The sequence below is a fragment of the Tachypleus tridentatus genome, chromosome 13 (assembly GCF_004210375.1).
Source record: "Tachypleus tridentatus isolate NWPU-2018 chromosome 13, ASM421037v1, whole genome shotgun sequence".
In the NCBI taxonomy this organism is placed as follows: domain Eukaryota; kingdom Metazoa; phylum Arthropoda; class Merostomata; order Xiphosura; family Limulidae; genus Tachypleus; species Tachypleus tridentatus.
The window spans coordinates 99528943-99555057 of NC_134837.1; the positions used below are offsets into that span (position 1 = coordinate 99528943).

At 31.4% G+C, this 26115-nt stretch overlaps 1 protein-coding gene across 9 annotated transcripts; it reads left to right on the plus strand.

The window, feature by feature from the left end:
• Nucleotides 1–1731: 1731 nt before the first annotated feature.
• Nucleotides 1732–26115, plus strand: LOC143237111 (kidney mitochondrial carrier protein 1-like). 9 transcript variants are annotated; one of them, XM_076475996.1, is made up of 12 exons: nucleotides 2030–2088; nucleotides 8318–8384; nucleotides 11771–11917; nucleotides 12571–12718; nucleotides 14650–14744; nucleotides 19404–19489; nucleotides 19882–19980; nucleotides 20938–21062; nucleotides 22559–22619; nucleotides 22919–23014; nucleotides 24355–24435; nucleotides 25453–26115. In XM_076475996.1, the coding sequence occupies exons 3-12, from the start codon at nucleotides 11854–11856 to the stop codon at nucleotides 25489–25491; spliced, it is 894 nt and encodes a 297-aa protein (XP_076332111.1). In that variant the 5' UTR covers nucleotides 2030–2088; nucleotides 8318–8384; nucleotides 11771–11853; the 3' UTR covers nucleotides 25492–26115. The 9 variants fall into 9 exon arrangements, with proteins under 9 accessions (XP_076332109.1, XP_076332114.1, XP_076332108.1 ...); XM_076476001.1 differs by having other exon boundaries at nucleotides 2055–2143; nucleotides 12571–12674; XM_076475995.1 differs by having other exon boundaries at nucleotides 2057–2143.

Genomic DNA, 26115 nt, shown 5'->3' on the forward strand with positions numbered 1-26115 from the left:
GAACCCCTTTAGCGTTGTAAATCCGTAGACTTACCGCTGTACTAGCGGGGGACTACCACTCGACAGAAGGAAAACTTCAAGAATAAACACTATCTAGACAAAAATGATGTCCGTCTGTTCTCATCTTTTTGGTGCATACACTGAGTTTTCTTTTTGTTATTTAAATAAAGATGGCCCGGCGCGGCCAAGCGCGTTAAGGCGTTCGACTTGTAATCCGAGGGTCGCGGGTTCGAATCCCGGTCGCACCAATCATGTCTTCCTTTTCAGCCGTGAGGGCGTTATTATTACTCCCAATTCGTTGGTAAAAGAGTAGCCCAAGAGTTGGCGGTGGGTGGTGATGACTAGCTGCCTTCCCTCTAGTCTTACACTGCTAAATTAGGGACGGCTAGCGCAGATAGCCTTCGAGTAGCTTTGCGCAAAATTAAAAAAAATAAACAACAAAACAAACTTGAATAAAGATTTTGCTTGCTGATTTAAAATTTGTCCAACCTGTCTAGTCATACACTAAAAAGCAATAACGTGTATAGGGAGGTGACTGGGTGCACTCAAGCACTTGCTTTCTGCTTCTGAAGCACCCTTTTTAACAATTACTAAAATATACAACCTAATTCCAAATCTTTCTTGCCGTGGATTTGGAGAAACAAAATTAGCTTTAAACCGAATGGTACACAGGTTTCTATAATAAACAAACACTGTGTAGTTTTAATTGAACAGGAATAAAGGATGCTTTGTTTCCTTCTGTGATTTTATCCTCTGTATAACAGGTAATCTACTGTTCCCATAGGACGCTTTGTTTCCTTCTGTGATTTTATCCTCTGTATAACAGAGGTTATCTACTGTTCCCATAGCTTTCTATAACTTTCCCCCCCCCAAAAAAAAAAACCTAACAACAAACACCCTTGCCTTACGATGCTTGAAAAGTTTTTTTTTTTTTTTGTAAATATGTTCCTGTTCTTGCAATTTCTTCTGCACACTACTGTTAAAAAGAACATTCAAATTGCAAATCCTAATATTTTTCGGGCGGTTTAAAACCGAAGTTCGCTGTAACTGAGGCAAGTCATATATGACAACTGATCATGCTCCAGCTCTGTCACTTAACAAATGTTGTTACTGTCTCGAATCTGGCTGTTATAATATCAAACTTAATTCTTTACGCAAAAACAATTGGAATCAAAAGTACAGATATAAAAACATTTAAGGGTAAAAAAATATTTTTGGTCAATCGCGGCTTCGACGCTCGCACGTGTTTGAGATCCACTGCAGTTTGCACGTTCGTTTCGTTATTACCCTGTTCAAGTTATATCTCGTATCAAAATCAACAGTTTTAAATAACGAATAAAGATACACGTGCTTTATTCTGCTGTTATTTACTTTTATTTTCGTAAGTATAAAATTCAGTGTTACTCATTAGCAGCTACGGGAGTGAATTAGAATAAACTTATTGTAACTGCCTTTCACATTACACGAGACCAGTTATGTAATGTTTCAGCGTAATTTCTCTATGACGTCACATGGTAATTGGGATGTTTCTTGGTAAATGTTGAAGTTTTAGCCCACAAACAACCACGTGTTTTAAGTTCACGTTTATCATTCCACGAATCAAGTATCTTTTGAATTAAGAAAACTGCTTTAGAATCTCTGACAGACTTCGAAATTATGTAACAACAACAAATATCTTGCTTAATCAAACTACAACCAAGTTGTAGTTAAAATTTCACTATCAATCACCAGAACCGGGTTACACACTGTTCAGTTTAATATGTCACGCTGAGATCACGTGCTACTTGTAGACGCCTGATGATATGTATGGGTAAATGAACGATTAGTGTGAAAATTGACGTAGTACTACAACGAAGTTTTTGTTTGTTTTAATTAACTGTTTCTCCTTTTAAGACTCATAAATTAAGATTCTTAATGCTCCTGTTTTTCACTTCGTGTCTTACTTAAGTGCGACAAGCTCTCCAATAAAAAAACAGGTATTTCTTACGTCACTTATTTTAGACCTGTCTGCTCGAGCTTTCGAAACTACTAGAGTTGAACAAGTATGATATAAGAAGTTCTCTGGACGATGTAATAATACATACGAAGGTAAGTGCTATTGGAAAGTGGAGAGAGAGCACTCGGTGATAACGATCCACACGTGGTAAGTGTTTTCTAAGATAAAATATTACGCCAAATATAGATACATATTTTAGGTATTTCTTGCTAAGTTTATTGTTTAAATTCACATTTACTATACTAATACTATAATAGAATAACAATATAAAGGCAACAACAATGGTAAAATTTAAATTGTATTTTGTACGCTGTATCAAAAAGTGGGTTCACATAATATACACATTAACTTAATTGTTTTGCACAGGCACAAAGTTATATGTTACTGAAAAAGGTAATTCATTAAGCTAAGGAAAAATATATATATTTTTAGTCGTTACCCATCTATTAAATCCTATGATGGATATTACTGCTATCATTTTATTAAACACAACTTGGACAGAATAAAGACATCTCTAATAGACAAAGATTACTAATAGTAATAATACAAGCTTTCTTTCTGACGTTAATAGCTTATAAATTCATTAAAAGTTGTAAACTTTAGAAGAGAGTTTAGTAGTATTCTAGATATAATTTTACTACTTATTTAAAAGAAATTACATACATTACATAACTTGTACATTTTCGTTTTATTATTCCACAGTTCAAGACTTATCATTCACAAGATTCTAACTTTTTAAATCATCAGTAAAGACATCTTTATTATGAGTTGTGATGAATTCAATTTCACTTTTCCTAGTCTATAACTATCAGTTAACTACATCAATTTCTTCATTAATGTTTAAACAAATTAGAAAAGCAATACAATCCTATTCAAACTCTCAGTAAATACCTTACCAATGTAATTTCATATTTTACACTCTGATACACGTCATTAGTATCAAGTAAAAAAACCAATAAAAAAAAAACAGTTAATAATTAATCTGTTATCTCTACTTGATTTTGTTTGGTATTATAATCTGTAACACTTTGTTCTTCAAAAACATTGTCTGTGAAACTTAAGATTATTAAATAATATGCTTATTGACCCGTCATTGAAAAAAATTAATAATTTAGTGTAAATTAGGAGCTAAATAATACATAAAACTAGTTAACTTGTTGTAAAGCTTAATTTATTATATGCTAATTTCGGTTAATTAATGTCACTTGTACTTAAAGCTTAATTTATTTTAAATGTTAAGTATATATGTAAGGACGGCTGGTATGAGTTGAGAAAATTTTTTATGTAGAGGAGCAAACAACGTTTCGACATTCTTCAGTCATCGTCAGGTTCACGATGAAAACGTTGTTTGCTTCTGTACAAGTGCCTTCTCTACCCATTCCAGCTGTTTTAAAATATATAATTTTCTCTACAAGTGGGTTTTCTCGTCATCGCGGATAATTAAATCTCAAGATCTGAAAATGATTTGTGTTTTTCAAGTATCGAAATAAATTAACATTTTCAGTCATGGAGTCTACATCATTTGTAGTACGTATTGAAGAATATCTTAGTTTAATAGCTTGGGTTTGTCTTGAATTTCGCCCAAAGCTACTCGAGGGCTATCTGCGCTAGCCGTCCCTAATTTAGCCATGCAAGACTAGAGGGAAGGCAGCTAGTCATCAACACCCACCGCCAACTCTTGGGATATTATTTAATAACGAATAGTGGGATTGACCGCAACATCACAACGCTCCCACGACTGAAAGGGCGAGCATGTTTGATGCGACGGGGATTCGAACCCGCGACTTTCACATTACGAGTCGAACGCCTTAACCCACCTGGCCATGCCGGGCCTTTAATAGCTTGGAAATTACTCCCTGGGCCCAACCCGAAAAGGTACTCGCGTTTTACGATGGTCAGTAGTAACTATATTGGCTAAGTATGATAAATGTAATCTTATTTTTCAGCTCTTGATCGAAAAATCATAACTCTTGTATTAATGTGATCCATATTCCCTGTTGTATTTGAATATTGAATAGTCTTAGTGACTGATATACCTTTTAAAATTGTTAACATTTTACTCGGTAAATGACATGAATTATCAGACAACATGTATAAGTGATATAAATTGGGGTATCTTAGTTTTATCAACGAATGAGTATTTTAGGTTGAAATTAGCGGTATAGTTTCATTTGACCAAATAGGTCAATGAAAACGCTTATCTCTGTTCATATATGTTTCAGGTTACTACAGATACTGATACAAGTTAAATAGTGTTTAATCATAATATCAGGACTGAATTAAACGCTGAAACTCAACATCGTGAATGTAAATTGGTAATAAAAACAGTTTTCTGTAACAGCTTTTGTTGTTGAGCAGGCTATTCTTTAGATTTTCCTGTAAAATAAAAAAAATGATGCAAAGTCCAATCTGTTATTGATTACAAAAGCATTTTATTGATTGGATTTCAATGAACTACGTCTTGCAACGTTTAACAGACTACGAGGACATGTGCGTAAAAGCTAAAAATAAAATGTCATAATATGTCAACCACACTTTTCTCGTCGAAAATCCCTTCAGATAATAAAATACAAGAACAACGTAAATGTTTAAACTGAAAAGAAAAACACATGTAAATAAAAACAACATAGTCTCCAACATTCCGTGCACTAAGAGTCGAGTTTCAGTATTTGAATTCAGCATAGATAGCCTATTAACAACAACAAAACAAAAACAATTTGGATATTGATATCGAACAATAAATGTTATAAAATGGATTTAGTATATAAATCAACTTATAATGAGGAGTCAGGAACTGTTATTTTTTTCGAAAATAAAACGAGTTCCTGAACAACCAGTTTTCAGATCAGAAATAAAAATACCAATGATTTTTGTTTTTTCTTGTGTTTACTAAAATAAGGAGTAAAACTTGTATCAAGTGCTATTCGGAAGATTTTTGTCTAAACAAAATAGCTCAGAGGAAACTCAACAGTTATCAGCACCTAATCGTAAGATTACCTTAGAAAAGGGACAGGTCTCGGACGGTCACCATAGCACAGTTTAGGGATAGTTTTATCTTTTATTTTATCTCTCTAAAAGTAAAAAAAAAAAAAATTCTCCTTTCAGAAAATTTCATGCTTTTATGAACTGTAAATAAAGTTTGAAACAGTGAAAAAGGTGGAATACACGTAGTTACAAGTAGATTACATAAACTAAAGGTGTTATTTTCTTCTGAAATACTTTAAAAATGTGTTTAAATATTTTATTTCATGTTCGAAAATCAAGAATGTATTGTTTAAAATTACAATAAGCCTAATATTACTGTTTGATGAGAAATATAATCTAATTACTAGTTATTATCTATTATCTCAAACTTTGAGTGTAACTTTGTTCTAAATAAAACTTCTATTATAGTCATTGTTCAAAGTCTTTTGAAAAAGTGCTGGTATGCATGCATTTGAAGAACGGGGGGTGAGGTATATTGTATGACCTGATGTGAAACATACCCGCGTTATGGTGCAGAAGCACCAATGCTAAATGTATTTTTGTACGAAGTAAATAACTGGTAATTAATATTTTGTAGTAATGTACGCTTTTTATTGTATTTATACAAGTGTTCATACGGGCTCATAACGCCCTGATTTTACTATTGTTAATGTAATGATACTTACTTTAAGATAAGAATTATTATTTGTATATGGATGTAGGAAGCTATTTGTGATTAGTAAGTAAATACAGAATAGTGTGAAAAGAGCTCTTTTTGCACGTGAAGCATTTTTGTTTTAATATGACATGCAATTTCTTCCCTGAAAAGCAAAAAAATGTGTTCTTAAAATAGATAACTGTTCTACATAACTTGCACCTGAGCAGGTCTGGCAGACTAGGCAGTGGCCATACCAAAATTATGTCACAGCAACTGCAGTTTGCTTTAAACTTTAACTTCCACTTCAAAATTTGTTTCTAGGTAAATAGATAGAACTGTAGTAATATGTTTGAATCAGTATAACAAAGCATAATAAATTACATGTGTACTCTGAATGTGTACATGCTTGTGCTTGCTTATTGGCATTATATATGTATGGGTGTATATGTGTGTGCGTATATATATGTATGTGCCAGTGAGCATCTACTTTTGTGAACAATAAAGGAGTGATTGCAATAAATTATAGCACAATATTCAATATTGGAGCACCCATTTTTAAAATATTCCTGGATGGTATGTCCCCAGACCCCCACTGGCACTGTCGCTTTGCACACTATTCTGATTATATTTAATCTACCCCTGATGTGTCAAATTCAATTATCTTTATTTGCTTTGTATTCATATAAAATGTAATCAAACATTTCAAATGACCCAAGAACATAATTTTTTATATTTTATTAGGATAAAGCGATGTAAGCCTAATCGTGAGGCTCATTATGTCTTAACATTTTATTTTGTTTACCTTCTGTTGAATAAGTTAAAGTGAAATAATTAAATGTAAAGCTGTATTAGCTAATATTTCTCTCTTTATTATAAGTAATTTCACACAGATATAATAAAAGATCATGTTACAGTGAATTACCTTGTGTGATTTGGTAAGTGGTGTATGCAGACTGTGAATCTATTGTTTCAAGATTCGCGTTCTGTTGCCTTAAAAAAAAAAAAGCAATGCATAGTTTGGGACCAGGGGTAGTTTATAAAAGCGACAGTCGAACCTAACTATTTCGGTGTTTGTCTCGTGAAAGTGGGTTTTTTAGGTTAGTATGGAGTCCCCCACAAACACTTGCTGGAACTGATGTTTTTTTATCATGACCTGAGTTTGCGACCGTCACTGCACTACATCTTCAAGAATAATGAAACCACCAGACATAATAAACAAGAAGTCCTTGAACGCCAAGATCTGCGTATCCTCTCTGACCTTTTTCACAGCTTAACAACGTGCCGATGATAGGGGGTTTGGGGAACCATGTTCCCTACCCAATTTTTGAAAAACAGGTGCTCTGATATTAAAGTTTGTGTTAAGTTGACACAATAGTAATGTATGAAACGTAAAATATTCTGTCGTTTTACTACTCAACCAAGTACAAAAACATTCCCGTGTAGCAATTTTTTATACCTATTTAAAATTACATTTAAATAATATACATTTTTGCAGCTGTTTTTCCTTTTTCTTTGTAAATATAAATGACCATTTTTTGTATTATTCTAAGGAAAATTGAAAAATTAAAGAGAAAGGTGCCTTAAAAAATAATGCTCTACAACTCTACATTGCTTACAAACTAGGAGGTATGTACAAGTGGATTGATCGTCAGATCAGGAACACAATTACTGTCATATTGAAAGGTTAGCTGACCAGCTGTTTGGACTACTCTGAGAAAATTTCATAATATCAACAGTTTACTCTGAAAGGTCAACAAGTATTACCCACATATCTCTCCAGCTTAGTATGAACACAACCTAGTAAGACTAGTGCTACAGTCCTGGAGTGATTTAGAGCTTTCCGGGATATTGTTCGATAACTTAGTATCTTTAAAACTTTAAGAAGAATTTTTCATTCCTTTGGTATTATACCGAATTAAGAAATTAAAAGCTCGTTTTTATTAGTTCATAGCTGAAGTAACTGTGTCGCATAAATTGTAGCAAATTATTTTCAAATATAATATAATAGTAAAATATTTGGTGCACTCGGCGCTTTTTGAAAACATGCACTTAACGAGCAACAATTAACACTAAACAGTCGTTTAAACTTTAATCTTAAAGTGTTAGTTACATATGTAAGTATAATGACTTCAGACCAGCATTTTGGCAATGAATTATTTTCATCTAGTTTACATAATAAAAATGAAATAGACATGCGGTTTTCTACGTTTTTCTTTGTTTTAAATAACAGTATAACTTTTTATTCACCCCTGCATTGTTTTCATTGTAGAAACATAAATAGAACCATATTTTTATTAAATTCAACGAATTCCAAAAAAAATTATGAAAACCTAGAGATTAAAATATTATATGGGCTTTGTTTTTTACTGTTTTTTAGATACTTGTCTCCGTATGTTTACAGTGAATTTCAGTTTCTTTAATTTAGAATATTCCCTTCTTTTATTTACCATTGCAGAGTTTATTCATTATTGACTTGCATGTTTTAACGTATATGTGGCTGTTTAACTTATTTTGTTTCCCCCAGTGGCTCAACGGTATGTCTGCGGACTTACAACGCTAAAATCGGGTTTCGATACCCGTAGTGGGTAGAGCACAGATAGCCCATTGTTTAGCTTTGTGCTGTATTCAAAACAACAACTTATTTTGCGTTACCGTGTTCGTTTATGAAACTAAATGTCCGATGTTTTGTACCCTTGCAGATTGGCCTTGGTCCCCTTAGGTTACATACAAAATGTGGCTGAGGTCACTCTAGTACTACAGGAAAAGGTACCGCACAGACAGACAGCTGTTTTTCTTTGTTGTTGTTCTTTTTACCCGCGACAGATTTGATAACGATGAACCCATTTATTTTTGCTTAAGAAAATAAAGTCCAGAGAGGGATTGAATTCGTAGTGAATGAAACTTGTTTAAAATCTACAACTCTCAACAAACTGAGCGTTTGAATTCGTTTCTTTCACTGCCCAGTCCAATCGTTTCCGAACTTTGTTATCCCAGATGAACATACGATTTTTATACGATACCTACTCGCTTTACTCGCGAGAATTATAAAATTAAATGTCCAATGTTTTAACGCAAACGTAATAAAAAATTAATAATGTGTACAATATTTAGACTTTAAATATTAAAGAATGCGTTAATCATTATTTTTCTCTTTTTTTGTTGTGTGTGAGCCTTAACTGCAAATAAACAAGAAACCGTAAATCTTACCTTAACTGTAGTTATTTTTGCGATCTCAAAGTATTCGAATAAAGTTGTTTTATTATTATTGTTATATATCATCAGAGTATAATCCTATTCGAAGTATTTCAAGTGAAACTAAAATAAATTCTCACACCACAAGTACAAGGCTTTGTATACTCCGAATTCACTGTTTTCTACACTTTGAATAGACAAGTATGCAGCTTTTATTATATTTTATATTCACAGTTTACTAATATACTCTTCACTAGTTAGTGTTTCATTCCGTGAAACTTCTTCCAGTCATGACCTGTGCAGACTGTCTTAAATAAATTAGCAAAATGCTATACAGAATATTAATAATTGGACCATGTTAGTTCCCACACTGCTAGAAACCGCGCTTCGATACCTGTGGTGGGAAGAGCACAGGTAGCCCATACGGTAGATTTGTGCTTAATTAAAAACAAAGAAAAAATGAAATATTAATCATAATCTTCAAAAGGGAAATGTAAAAGTTATTGCAAAATGTTCTTTTTTTTTTATATTACTAAGTAATATTTTTTCAAATTTTATTAATACATGTATGTAAAAGTAATAAATTGTAAGACAAATTTTTATTTGAATAAAACTTCCAGTCACATACGAGTTTCAGTGGAAATATTCGAGTACAAAAAGTACAAAAAACACACCTTGACTGATAGGTAACGCTGAAAACAATAGGACACGATTTTCTGGCAAAATATGTTAATCACACTGCAGTACATGTACCAGATCCATTTACTAATGAGACTTTCATCCTTTACCAAGGCTCATTAGGCTAGTTGATATACGACAAACATAGTAGTGGTCTAGGTGGTAGTTATACCATCAATCTTCATAAACACAGGCGGTCGTGTATAAACTTATCAAGTAAGTGAATTATAATTATTATAAAGCGTAGTTCAGCGATTTAAAACAGGTATTAGGATAATTATTAATAACATTATTTCAAGCGGGGGTGGTAGGTGCTGTTGATTACTTACCTATCTTTCCTCTTAATCGCTAGTATCAGTTAAAAACAAAACAGTTGTGTACAGTTATAATCATTCGTATAGATTTACGCGAACACTTGCAAACGAATGAGCAATAACACTTTGAAGTTTGTTTAGTGAAAAAGAATTACAATAGATTTCTGAATTTTGAATTTATTCTGTCAGAACATAATAGCTTGTGCAGTCACGCACAAAGTGGTGACTGTTTTTCAGTGCTTACTATAATGATAGCTAACATATGTAGAAGAGTAGTTTGCGAAATCTTATTGTTTTTCAGGTTTTCCTAGTGCGCAGTTTGTTTGTAAATGTTTGCAACAAAGTGACGTAGAACTTTGTAATAGTTTAAAAATATATGTAAAAACGGCTCGTTTGGGTTGAGAAACATTTTTTTACGTAGGAGTGAACAACGTTTCGACATGACATGTTCAACAACCACAACTACATAAAACAAATTGCCTAAGCATGGGCAACCCAGTGTCACCGGTTCTAGCCACTATTTTTTATGACACAAGTTGAAACACAAGCAATTAACACAGCATTACTTCCACCACTATACTGGTACAGATAAGTAGATGACACGGTTGCGGGATTCAGATCTACAGAACACACACTTAATTTTTTCAATCACATTAACTTTATACATCCCAACATCAACTTGACATGTAAACAGGAAGAAAGCAATCAAATATCATTTCTTAACCTCAAAATTACAAGAACTGACACACAATTCAAAACAGAAATCCACCGAAAAACCACCCATACTGGACTATACATTCCTTGGGACTCAGCACATGAAACAAAACAACAACTCAACATACAAAGAAACCAAATAAACAGCCATGAAACTATGCTCACCAGATAAAATTAACAATGAATTAGACAAAATAAAATAATATTTCATCAACATCCACAAACCGTAGAAAGCATACGCACACACCTAGACAGGAAGCAAAATCAACCAACAAAAGTAAATATATCTCACGAATAAAAAAATCACGAAACCATATACTGCTGCATACCATATATTCCCGACATCAGCAGACATATAACAAAGATTTGGCAAAAACTAGTAACAAAATATGGCATTCCAGTTAATACCAAATTTATTCAAAAACCAGGCACAAAACTGAGGCCTATACTGTGTAAAAACTACACTGACAAACACCATACCAACATTATTTATAAGATACAATGTGATAACTGCCACAACTTCTATATTGGAGAAACAAGTAGGAAAATGGAAACCAGATTCAAAGAACGTAAAAAGTCACTTTCACACATTTACGAACACTGCAAGTCAAATAAACACAACATAACCATAGAAAACATTAAAATACTAAATAAAGAAACAAACAAAATTAAAGAAGCCTTACTTATACAACAACTTAAACCCAAAATAAACCAATCCAACGGAACACCTTTATACCTATATAAAAAAATTATATATTCAAACATCTAAGCACGCCCTCTACATTCTGACACTCAGTTACACAACCTCTTTCAAACATGTGGTCAGCTTCCGGTCAGTTACCTTTCTTTCTTTGTGAACCTGACGTTGACCGAAGAAGGTCGAAACGTTGTTCATTCCTCTACGTAAAAAATTTTCTCAACTCAAACGAGCCGTTTTTACATATATATTTTTCTTTAAAAGTGTGTTTTCTCGACGTAACTGATTTGTAATAGTTTCATTGTGTTGTCATATGGTGTCGTGTAACTTTTTTCGGTTATTTATATAGCGTTACAAATGTTTGTTTATTTTTCCTGTGACAAAACTTGCTCAGTAGAAAAATGTATATTACAACCACCCTACAAAAATTACGTCATTTTCAATATATATCAGTAACTATATTCCATATTTGTAAACTTTGAACTTTCTTTTCGTTGTTGATTATGTTAGACCACTTTTTTAATATCTACCATCTGACAGTTTCACTCTTTAATTAGGCCTCAAACTAAATTATTTTTCAACCACTGTCAGCTACACTGCAATTCTACGTTAGCAGCTGTTTCTCAGTGCATTATCAGATATGCATCTACAAAACTGGCAACCATTCGTGTATGGAGGAATATGTTCTGCAGTTGCTGAATGCGGTAAGTTGTTATATAAGCCTTGTCTAATCAGTTGTCTAAGTCCTCTACTTTTTATCTATAATTAGGCGAATCTCTAAGTTCTTGTAATTTTTAGTATTTAAATCGTAATTTTAAATAGTTTTTGTTCCGTGTTTTTAACAACATCTGTTGATGAATTTTGATGTTTTTGAGTTTAAATGTTTCTTAAAATGTTCATCACATGTAAACTGTTAAACTTGTTACTTTTTGAAAATTGTGTTGCTCAGCTTTGTCATGAATTCTGTTATATTTTAAGTGTAGTGAATTGATTTCGTATTTGTTACGCTATACTAATATAATTTTCTGCAAAACATGTTAAAGTTTTTTTATAAAAACACTTGTGTTCGTTTATGTGTATATATTTGAAGTCTATGAATAAATTTCACCAAGCGTATAAATTATTTTATATGGTTCTTTTATATTTTAAAAATAACTCATTTAGTATTATTTAAAATGTTTTAAAGCACTTTTCTCTGTATAATTATTATGCCATAAATTGTGAAATTATAGTTAAGCAATATAAATAATCTTTTTTTAAGTTTATTTCATGTAACTGTCCTGTTTTACTTTAGTAAAATTGATCAAATGAGGTTGTTCACATAGTGAGTTTTGTAGTGTATAATACTATACTTTAGGAACCTTTCCTATTGACACTACAAAAACCCGGCTGCAAATACAAGGGCAAGTGAATGATGTTCGCCACAGGCAATTACGATACAGGGGTATGCTTCATGCTTTGGTAAGAATCTCAAAGGAGGAGGGTCTGCGGGCTCTTTATTCAGGGTGAGAAATGATAATGATAATTTAATCTTTGTTGTTAAATATTTGTACGCGTAAGGCGTGCGACTCGTAATCCGAGGGTCGCGGGTTCGCGCCCGCGTCGCGCTAAACATGCTCGCCCTTTCAGCCGTGGGGGCGTATTATGTGATGGTCAATCCCACTATTCGTTGGTAAAAGAGTAGCCCAAGAGTTGGCGGTGGGTGGTGATGACTAGCTGCCTTCCCTCTAGTCTTACACTGCTAAATTAGGGACGGCTAGCACAGATAGCCCTCAAGTAGCTTTGTGCGAAATTCCAAAAACAAACAAACAAAATATTTGTATTTTTGGTGAATTACAAACACATGTCTATCCCTTCTTTACGCTAAACTCCCTATTGGTAACATTCAAATTACTTTAGTGGTTTGTTTCAAGCAGAAACCTCGAATTGAAATCACAGTCGAGTGAGTATTTTATTTATTTATTATTATACTTCCAACAACCTCTTTGAATATTCGGAAAAATACGAATATGATTATACAATTTGAGGATATTATATTCCGTAATAAATAACTTAAAAATAATTTTCTAATGCTATAGATGGCGCTGTAATAAATTTGATGTAATAAATTTTTAAAACTTTTATCAAAAAATCCACAAGCATATTTAAATTTATACTTTCGTGCATTTGTTATTACAATTAATATATTGCAGGGGAAAACACTTGATACTGTAGAAATGCTTCTTCAAGAACTAGTTTTTTTTTCACATGGCTGAATTTGTAAGGCTTTATGAAGAATATTTGATATAAATTGTACATTGTCGAAATTCTAAGGAAGAACCTTTTGCAGAAGATGAAAAATATACATAAAAATTTTTTGCGTAGAGTAACAGAGAAAAAATAAACATTCGTTATATATATAAATTGTTACTATAATATAATTAAACTTTAGAAAACATGTTCAAAAATTTACTTGATTCAGTTTTCAAAATAAAAATCAAGCAGTTATTGCTGTATGAAGGGAAGTCGGCTAGTTATGCCATCCAGTAATGTTTATGCAAATTTTATGATGATTTGAACTTTTAATACTCATATATTAATATTGAACAATATCCATTCTGTGCCTGTGTTGTACTACATTGTTACTTCTAACTAAATTTTTGTTATAAGGCAATAACTCTAAATAGATAAAGTAAATGTTTTAGATTGGTTAATATAAGTTTCTATTAAGATTCCTACTTTTTATCTAGAGGATCAAAAATATGAATAGTAGCTTTACTAGACCACATTTTCTAGTATAATCAAAATTTACTTGCTATAAGATATGCAATGTTCATATCTAGATGGTTACAAACCAATTCGCAATGGGAAGCTATTTTTTTATTATTAAAAATACTTTAGGATTGGTAATTGAGTGTTTTGAGGTGCTTGGTTTGAATGTTAAGCATTAGCTAGTATTAAAAAACACGGGCCTGAAAAGGTGAAGACACACAAGTCTTTTTTTGCTTTGGTTTTTTTTTTGTTGCGAATAATGTTGTTAGCTTTTCTCAATGTTTGCTGTAGTTCAAGATGAATGACGTCTGTTCTTGAGCTTCCCAGGCCCATAACGATCTAAATATCTGGTGCCGAGAACGAAAAATACTGAAAAAAAGGAACCATATTTTTGCCATGAAATATCCCACCTTTTGATTTTGCAAACTATTTTGCCAATGGCTTCCTCAATATCAGTTTTTGTTTATTTTTAAACAGGCTTTTAAGTACAGAAACAAGGCATTTGTTGTATGCACATTGGTATACAGTTTATTATATTGTTAACTAGGTGAATACAAGATCATTTTTCAAAAGACTCAAGATTTTTATTTCATTTGAGGTGTATTTAATGAGCCAGATATTGAAACTTGAGCTGTTTTAATCACAAGATATGCTGTTAATTTAATCATATAAACTGTTTTTGTAGGATCGGTCCAGCAATTCTGAGGCAAACAACATATGGTACTGTTAAGATAGGCATCTATTACTCTCTAAAGAATGCACTAATGAGAGATCCACATGGTAAGAAATTTATAATATTTGTATGTTTTGAACCAGACCTTTATTCATGCTTTTACATTCTAAACATGTAAGGTACACAGATAAAATTCTAAGATGATAACTCACTTCTTGAGGAATGTTATATTCATTATGCATTTGCTGATAATATTTACAAGTCATTAAGCTTGAGGCAATTTCCACCTTAATTCAAATTTGAAATTAACTGAACTGGTGCATGAGGATATATTTGTGACATAGGCTCTCCATGAAGAGAGGAATACCACAATCTCCATGTCCGGTGTTACATATTATAATTTATTAAGTTATGCATGTTATGACGTGTTATTATTATTTTCATAGAACCGGAAATTTGAATTTAGAAGTTAATTGACTGTTAATACGTATCAAATTTGTAGTATTTCCAACAAGATTGATACAGTTTGTTTTTTTAACACAAATGTACTTTAATATACAAACAAACAAAATTACACTTTATAATAATGGTTATTACTAAAAGTTATTACAAATGATTTATTATACACAAGAGTTTCATAAACTTGCTAACTATACTGTGTGTTCTATCTGGTCTACAACTGAATATTTTTATCGTTGTTCACAGAGAGTAAATTAATTCTTTGTTGATATATCTGTACACTTCTTTTGATGGCTAGCTAGCTTGGAACATCTGTACACTTTCACCAACGACAATATCAAATGTCCTTGTATAAATAATAACATCTGAAGTTGATCTTACTAATATTAATCACAATTATAGCTTGTTAGGCCGAAAGCACAGGAATGGAAACATGACTAACAAACAAAGAGTGGTGAACGTTCTAGTCTCGCATGATTCATATAAAAGCAACACATCAAGACAGAAGATTATTATTATTATTATTACTCAGCTATGGTCACTGTGCTTTCGGCCTCAGAAGCTATAATTGTGATTAACGCCTATTAATAAGAAAACTACAGAATTGAATCAGGAACATTTATAGATTTCAAATTTTATAAATTGATCAACTTATCTAACTTCAGATTCTTATCTTCCTATTCCTTGCCCTTCCTTTTGTCCTGACATCTGTGTACTTTCTTAAGTGAACTTGGTATGTGGCCTTCTTAATATTTTCTTAATATCTTGTCTCAGCTTAGTTCAGGCCTCTCATCACTTGCAAGCTATATCATATCTGGCCACCAGGATTTGCACTTCTCATTCTCATTTTGTGCAATAGGTTATTTTGCTTTTGGCTATTCTGGATTATCTTAAATCATATACTACTGCCATTCCCTTACCAACTTCTAAGTTGGATCTGTATCTATATTGATGTCTCCATCTCTGATCCAGGTTCATCTCTTGACTTCTGGCATTTAGATGCAGGATAAACATTCACTCCACATCATTTTGCTCAAACTTCTCTTTGTTTGTTAGTCATGTTTCCATTCCTACTATACTGGTGGATAATTTTGTCATGATACACTCCAATTCCATGGTTGTTTCTTCTACCAACTATCAAACAGGAACCCATTCCAGGACTCTTTGCTTTTGAACATTAAACATACTCTCCTTGGCCAATTTACATTGAGTTTGTCATTTGCTGTGGGCTAGGGACATAGTGGTGGAATACTTTCCTTCACAGTTCATATTTTACCAATAGAGTTGTTTTTCTACACTCTTGTAACTTTTGTTGCATTTGCTTTCAGTTGGGCATGCTACTTATACATCCCTTTGGCATAATTTTCAACTCCAGTTTTCTTCTATTCTGGCTTCTGGTCTCCTGTTTCTCATCCAATGGCCCTAGGTATCAGTACTCTTAGCTAGGTCTGGTCTCGCCTCTTTCTATATTCTTATCTTCCTCTTCATCTTCTCCCTCAGGTTTATGCCTTAATATGCAGCATTTGTGGTTAAATCCTGTTGTTGGCAAATGTTTGCCCAACTCAGCCATGGTTTCCTACACTTCTTAGCTTAGCAACAAGACCCTCCTTTATTTGCCCAATATTTCATATCTTTCACCTCATCTTCATATGTCCCTTTTTCTTTGAGGAATAGCATCACACCCTCTTCACATGTGGGATTTTTCCAGCCCATTGCTCACCAGGCTGTGCTCTTTTTGATAATTTAGTCAGTCTTGTCACATTCCTGTTACCTTTCCACTATAACTGTCTATCAGTGATATTTATGAGTATTTTGTTGTGGTCCACTCACCACCACTTTCCTCCTGGCTGTCCAAGTTGGAACTGCCTTTCTACCTGGCTGTTAGTCCATGGTTTGTTCTCCACCACTGTTTGTTATTAAACAGCTTTGCTCATTGCATTTTTGTCTTTCTCAGAAATCAGTGTTTCTCCCTTTGTCCTGTGCATTCTGTTCCACTCCTTCATTTTTCTCTAACATCCTCAACTGAATACCATATCTAACTGATACCTTAATGTGGTGTTGCACACTTTCACATGTACCTCATGTGAATTATTGACTTCTAGTTCTTTGTACTGTATTTATTTCCAGATTTAGTTTCTCATCTTTCTTGACTGTGATTGTTGTGATTCAGATATGTATGCTATTGATGCTTCTCATACCCTCTCCCTGTACTGGTATTTTCTTCCTTAGGTTTCTACATCATTTGGGAAAGTGACTACATTTTCTTTCCTATCTCTCTTCCTTTTGTATCTGATCCAAATCATCATTCTAGCCTGAATTGACTCCTCTGTCCTGTTCAGGCTGTAATCTATTGTGGACTTCTTCATTGCCTCTTCCTAACCTGGGACACCTGTTTTCTTCTACTCTTGCTAGATTGGTCCATTGACTCCTCTAGCTGGTATATTCATATCTGGATATAAATTCTCACAGGATGTTTCACATTTGTTTACATTTGAGACATCTTCTAACTCATTCTCTTGCTTGGCAGGTAAAATGTTAAAGTCAGAAGAAATCTTGGATTAAGTTCACAAATAGCATCTCTTCTATCACCAGTTCCAAAATCATATGGGGCAAGATTCAGAATGTCAGTTTCGGCATTATACTTTCCTCCCCTTTTCATCTTGCTCTCTGATGGTCAGGAAGATGCTGATGCCCAGAGCATCACTGATTCTTTCAGTGAAAGTTTTTTGTGTGTGTCTAATACTTCTGTCTCATTTCCCACCTTCTTGGCCATCAAGTCTTGGGCAGAGCAATCACCTCTTTCCTTTTGGACCTATTGTCTCTTTGACTATAATAAATTCTTTATCCTGGTGGACTCAAGCTTGCTCAGTCTGGTATTACATCAGTTAGACCTCATAATATTCACTATGAAATGCTGAGCCATCTACCCCTGCTCCTTGCTATTCTTCTGATTGTTTTGAACCAGATGTGGCAAGAAAATATTTTTCCTGATTCCTTCTAACTACTTGCTTTGACAATCTGTCTCTGTAAGGTCTTAGAGAGGATGGTTAATGCTTGTCTTGTTTGGTTCCTCAAATCAGTCTCCTCTTGCCCACTTAGTGTAGGTTTCTATGATGATGTTCCACTGTGGACCACCTGATTCAATTAGAGAAGCTTTTCTTAAATAACAGCATCTTGTTTTCATATTCTTTGACCTTGAGAAAGTTTATGATACTATAGGGAGGTAAAGGATTTTGTTGGACCTACACTCATGTGGGTTGCATGGCCAGTTATCCACTTTTGATAATAAGAGAACCATATAGTGCTTATGATATCCCTATGATCACTAAAGTATAAAGAATTTGTTGAATATACATTAAAACTATTTGTGTGTATTTTGAAAACAAGTGGAGTGCATTTATCATTTAATTTATCACCAACAAGTTGCAGGTACCTACTACAGAAGAATCCTAAGCCCAACAACACAGTATATATTTATACTATTAAGAAATATTTGTAAAAGTCTTTAATTAACAATTGGCATAAGACAACCTTTAACACCTGATACCAACACAGATATTTAAATTGCATTTTTATGTTATAAGTACACAGGCTTACTGCTGAGCTACTATGAAGCTCATTTAATGATAATGCTACATATTTTTAAAGTAATTATTTCATGAATCAGTCTTTCAGCTAAATTAACTTTCATGCATGAACTGTTAGAACTGAAAGGTTCTTGCTTGCTATCAAACCATTTTCATGATTTCAGCTGAAATGAAATATTACCTCATGTTATCTTCTAACACAATATAAATATAATATGATTTTAATGTGACATTTTATGTATTTTTCATGTTGAGTCGGTAAAATATGCACTTTGATTTTGTAAATAGTAACTTTTATATTCACTAACTGTGGCTGGAAGAAATGACTTTTGTGTTTATTGAAGTGGTAGATATATAGAGTTTGTGGTGTGATTTAAGTTCTTAAGAATTAAAAGACCAACAACCCTCACTTAAATATCTTCATCAACCAATATAGTCTCATTATTTGCAGAAAGGGAGAAAAATTTGTGGCATGACATACAAATATTCTCTTGAGTTTGTAAGAATTATACCACAAGCACAGCATCTGTTAATATAAAAATTCTGTTATCAAGCCTATCAAATTTAACTCCTGTTAAAAGTAACTTTAAACAAATTCTCATAGTTCATTATTGCATTGATTATTTTTCTTATTATTATTGATGTTTACTGTCTTGTGTGTATTTTAATACACTTTGTTATATATCTAAGGTATTTCATATCTACTTTATTTATATTTAGATGAGACACTGGTGAAGAACATGATATGTGGTATATTTGCTGGAGTAGTTTCATCATCTCTTGCTAATCCTACTGATGTCTTGAAGGTATAAATGTGTAGCTTAAAAAAGATAAATCCATAATAATTGAACATTGAAGAATAATAAACTTCTCAGAAGTGCTAAAACAAATGGTTTTCTTATTGAAAGCATTACTTTTCACCATTTTACATTTAAAAAATTTATTACATGTATGTACATATAATTTCAAAGTACACAAAACTGCTAATAAATTGATTTCTTTTGTATGAAAAAAAAGCAAATACTTAATTTTATAAGTTTTCTTTATTAACCTACAGTTGAATCTGTGCTTGTTCATTGTTGCTTTAAGAATTTGATTACTGGTGCATTGAATTATGATGTCTTTTTTGTTTGTTTCTTCTGTGAACAAGATGTAATGTAGGACATATAAGAATGGTTATACTGATCATTTCTTACAGGTACGAATGCAGGCCCACCATCAGTATTACAAAGAGAAAGGAATGTTTCAGTGTTTCTTGGACATGTACAACAGTGAGGGAATACGAGGCTTGTGGAGAGTAAGTGCTCAGTAGTTATAAATGCTTGTGTGTGTGACACGATATTATTTATATGGTAAGTATACAATTGTTATAAAAACCTGTGACATTTTTTGGATAAAACTGATTTTCCTACAGCTGTCAGACATGTAAAACCACAATAGCAGAAAATTCAATCAAGAAATATGGAGAGTAATCTCCAGTTAATAACATACTTGACTGAGTTTTAAGTTGCCTGAAAAGTAAACAGATTGAACATGTTTAAATGACAGCGTAAACCATTTTTATTTATGCATGCGCACAAATGCACACGCATACATGCATGCACACACAGTGTCTACCTATAGAGTCAAGTGAACAATCACCTCTATGGGATCAATGAATAGCTAGTTAGGTTTCTGTCTCTCAAGAAAATATCACTGCAAATAAAAGAGATCTCTCCTACCAGAGAACAAAGCAACTAGAATAAAACAGAGGTGACAATGGTAACCACTACAACAGGAAACTAAATAATCAAAAATTAAAAAAAAAACATTATGGAAGGTAGATAATGCATGGTATGCATATACATCACATCTCTTAAGCGATACACAAATATTATGGGTGTCTGCAAAGTATTTCTAAATTAGGTTCAATTTTGATCATTACATTTGGGATATATAAAAGATAAATATGCTCAGCTCTCCAAAAATAAGTAATGTAGCTATGCCTGGGTTACAGAGAAGTCAATCTAAATGTTGCATATAGACCATGGAAGTTATACAGACAACTTAAGTTGTACGTATCACAGGAGAGTAAGTAAATATATCTAACAATTCTAATTTTTTACTATGAATTTAAAAAATTGTCTTGCAGTTTGCATGTATTTTTAGTAATTGTTGTTTGTTTGTTTTTTACTGGAAGAGAGAAAATAGTAGTGATGTTTTAATTATACAAACTATACCATTACTTTAATTTCCTTATTCTTCATTCCTATAGGGTGTGGGCCCAACAGCTCAACGGGCAGCTGTTGTTGTTGGAGTTGAACTTCCTGTCTATGACATCACAAAGAAAAACCTCATTCTTTCAACATTGTTAGATGATAACGTCTACACTCATTTTATGTAAGCATCATTGTTTTGTTTGACTAGCATTAAGAATACAAAACTACTTAGCTGTTTCCTTTTGGTAAGAATAACTAGTATGAACAATTGTTGCTTTTATTTTTCTTTTTAGAAAAAGGATTGTGAAACTTTTATTTTGAGAAGTTTTATCTTTTAATAAGAGCTACTAATATTGAGATCAATAAGCAGAATCAGCAGAATTAATTTAATTATTCAATACTTCAGTGTTTAATATGAAAAAACATTTAGGTTGATTTTCAAAAACTTAACTGACAAAAGTACTAGTGCTTTACCAAGTAGATTAGATTATTAGGAAGTGTTTTCTAGTAATCACTAAAAATGTTTAAATGATTATGGATATGTTTTAAAGTAATTTATTAATAAAAGGCAACATAAAAGTGAGGGAAGAATAAATGATACATATTATTTTTTACAGCTGAGTGTTTTGTTATATTTTAAATTAGTATGTTAAGACATTAGTATTGTCTTTAAAGTGTTGTAGCATTGAGTGGGTTCTTTTGAGTTATTTAGTAAAAATAATGTGAAGTCCAGTCTACTTAACAATAACAAATATTTCTTCATTAAAATTAACATTTTTTAGGTTACAGACTACATTCACTGGTAGGCTTAACTACACAAACAATGTTTCAATAGAAAATTTGAAACTAATGTATACTTAACTCACAAATAAAACTAGTGTCACTTTCTTGCAAAATGTCCTTGCTAGTCAACCAATATATAAAAACATGTTTATTGACTCATTTGTCCATTCTGAATACTAAATTAACTCAATGACTGAAACACTCATGAATAAATTAACTCACTTTCTAACTAAATTTATTTAACTAACTCTGAAGTCATTAACTTTCTCTCTAACAGAGATTTAAGAAAATGTGTCAACCTTTTCAAAAATGTTCAGATATCACAGTAGTTCAAACTTTTACAAAATTTCTAGGCTTCACATAATAACTACATCTTGTAAAAACTTCCTGTAGTAAACAAAACATTAAAATATTAAACATAGTAAACAACAGTATATAATGAAATATATGTTTTTTAGGTTTGATTAACAGTTTTAAATTGATAATTGTAGGTATACCTCATTTTTTTAAATATGGGTTTTTGTTTTCCAAAAATAATTTTTAAATTACTTTTTTAATTAATACAGTGGTACAAATCATTACTATTATTGATAATCTAAAATTTAAATAAATACAGATAATAACATTAGTAGTTTACTGTAAACTAAACATTTTGTATTGTACTAATAATCTAGTAGCTTCAAACTGATTGTCACTTTGTGTAAATTTATTTTACTTTATAAGACGTGTTTATTCAGTTTATAAGTGTTTAAAATTTTATATGCATCTTTTCAACTTTAAAATGGTGATATAGAACTAAATGATTTTGTTGTTTTAGTTAATTTCTTAATTTTTTTTAGTTTTCGTTTAATAATAGAACATTAAGTATCAAACTTCAATTAATTTTTTGTATAGCTCAAGTTTTATTGCTGGTATGTCTGGTGCCATAGCTTCTACACCCATTGATGTCATTAGAGTAAGTAGATTCTTTTTTTGTAGAGAAATAAAATACATTTATTAAAATAATGTCAACATTGAATCAATGTTTAATGTAACATAAGCATTTCTATTAACATTTTGGAAAAAATTACAGATAGAATTTTGATAAAATTATGGCTTTTCTAAAACATATTGTTCACTTTTACAATAAAAACTTATCAAGTGAAAAAAATAGAGTTTAATAAATGATGAATAAGCATTGTTTAAAAATTGTATATCATGTTGGAGCACTATTTAATCATCTTTCTCGACTAGTTTTTCTTTCATTGCTTATAGACTCGCCTAATGAATCAGCAATGTTTAAAAGTGGCAGTTACCAATGGTTCTAAAGCTAAGGTTATATACACTAGTTCCTTTCAATGTGCTGTTCAAGTAAGTATTTTAGTGCTAAGTATTAAGAAAGAACCAGATTCAAGATTCTGTCTAATTACATATCTCTATCAATGCAAATACATACTACTTTTCTTTTTTTTTAATAAATAAGCAACACCATGGATACAAAATACAAAAACAAAATCGTTTTTCCTGTAACCATAAAATATCTGTTTTTGCCTAATATCTGTCATTGGTTTCATTATAAACAAGGAAGTAAATGTATTATATACATTTTATACCATCTTGAATAAATGTCTTTCTTTCTGTGCTGAACAGTAATTTGCAAGGCTTATAGCACTAAAATTTAAGTGTTGATATTGTGTTGTGTAGAGCACAGGTAATCCATTCTGCACTTTTTAAGCTTAACAATAACCCAACTTGAACAGGTGTTTATAAATTTTTGTTATTTAATTTTTTTTAAATTACATTAGGACTTTTAGTTTTATATACACTGTTTTAAACAGTTATGCTGTGGTGAAGTTAATCCCAAAAATGTATGTATTTAATTTAACCTTTTGTTTTTCAGTTCTCCAAATCATAAATACATTAAAATTCAAATAGGCTTTACATTTAATTCTTGGAAGAAATTCATATTTTATCTTTTATACATAAAAGCCCAATTAAAATTCAAAGCTAACCTGGAAAATTTTAATTACAAAAATACAAGTTTATAAAACTTTAAAAAAGTGCCTTTATTTACCAAATAAAACTCAAACATTAAAAATTTAATAAATACCCAAGGATTTGAGAAGTTTGAAATTATTCACTATTTTGCACAAATAATTGTGAAAAACCTGTATTTTCGTTGTTTTCTTTAATCTGTAAAAAGAAAAATATTGAACTTATCTATGTGAAACTAATGATTAATCATCTTGGAGGTTTTCTTAGTTAACTTTTTACAAACACTAATAATACTGATTCTTAATAACAGTATATTACATTTTTCATATATGCTCTTATTCTTTTTGTAAAGTCTGCATTCTCTTAATTTTCATGTATTCTAATTAGTTTTTTATTTTTATATTATTTTAATGTTTGTCTCAAATTTTGAAATTAATATCATTTTGTGACTGAAGTAGTAAAATAGAACATTAGCTTCTGTAGTTTCAATTAAGTGAAGTTTATTTCCATTTTGATTAAAACTGTACCTGAGAAATAGATATTTCTAGATATCCCAAATAATAATGAAATTTAATATCTCTCATGCATTTTCATATACAAAAGATATTTAACTGTTGTTGTATCTAATGTATTTTATGTTGATGTAAGTATACTTACATAAAATTCTATAGATCCTAGCAATTGTTTGAGGTTGTTATATTTTGAATTCTCTTTAGACTATTCAAACAGAGGGGTTTTTTGCTTTGTACAAAGGCTTTGTGCCCACTTGGTTCCGTTTGGGCCCCTGGAACATCATTGTATCCTTTTTTGAAAATAATTTTACTGATAGGTAAAGGTTAGTTATAATAAAACTTCCACAAAGCAAGTGAACAAAAGTGTTAATGTATGTTTAATACAAAATAACAAACTAGAAATTCAGGAATTCTCATGACAACAAAAGTTCTAGAGAAACTGTTATTCTGATAGATTGAAATATGGTGCTATTGAAAATAAAGACTTTTATCTTAACCTAAAATAGCAATACCAAAAACATTATTTTATAAAACATAATTGTAATTGATATTCTAATATTAACTGTTTTATACAGATTATTATTATAATACTTAAATTAACACACTTGCATAAAGAAATAAAGTTAAAAATTATTATTTGATAACATAGTCAATAAATTAGCCCAAACAGCTACTTTTAGCATCTTCAATTCTAAAAAATAAAATAAAATGGAACTGAGGTAATTTATAGAATAAAAGTTTTCAAAGAAAGGCATGTATTATTTGGAGTTGACTATAAATGTTGCAAGTTCTTTTATTCACTAATTTTATGCTACATTTAACAGCAGAAAATGTGCATACTTTTTAGTTTTTCAAACTTTTGGAATGCATTTTTTTTATATAGTTTTACAAACTGAGTAATTTTGTTAGTGTTTTTGTGAGAAAATAATATCAAATTTATTTTGACTATATATAATTCTAAAATTTAGTTACTGTGTAAATTATACTCTAAGTGTTTTTTTTTTTTTTTGCTTCTCACAATAATAAAAACAAGAACTTGTGTCATTATTGCTTGAATAACTGAATAACAAAAGTAAAAAATGTTTGGATTTCAACTAATATACCATAACAATGTGAATTGTGTTCATCTATAAATGGTTTATATGTTACCTTAAAAACTGATGATAGGCATAAATAACATACAATATATTAAAATCATTAGTTGAAAACTATAAAGAGTATATTTTTGTTCTGTATAAATTCTCATTTTGTCCTACGTTTCTAAGACCAAATATTACTTGCATGATCCTTAACTGGGCTTAGTTTTTTCTTGCCTATGAACAGCTGAAACGTATCTATTGATGGAGCCAAACTTCCTTAAAGAAGGTCTGAAAAATGAATCTGTGATTTTGCCATTCAAACATTTTTGGAAGTTTTTAAATGTGATATGATCATTGTGTTTCTACTAAGATGCAATGAACATTGCAAAAGTGATATAAGTTGTGACATCTTCATTTTGCTTTTAACACTTTTAAGGGTTATTCCTGCCGTTCTAAGGTTTAGGTAAAGAATTATCTTTGCACATTCTCATCATTTCTGGCACACACACTGTTCTACTATTGATGTGTAGAATAAATCCAAAAGTGCCTTCTACAAGAAACTTGCAAGATGACCAAGGGGTAGCCAGAATTTAATAAATATTTTATTAAAGAATTTGAAGTATCAATGATGAAACATGATATTGAAGTAAAGATGTATGCTATTTTAACAAGTACATGTTTATTTTATAAGATATTTTATGGGAGTTCTTTGTACATTTCTATATTGTTTTAATGAAATAGTATTTGTAAGTAGTTGTCAAGTATTTTTAAACAAGATGTTTTTTTTTATATAATTACTTTAAGGGATATAACAGTAACCCTGCCAGAGCTCACTGATATTCATGATTAAGTGCAAGGAAATAAATATATAGTTGTTCACCTCCAA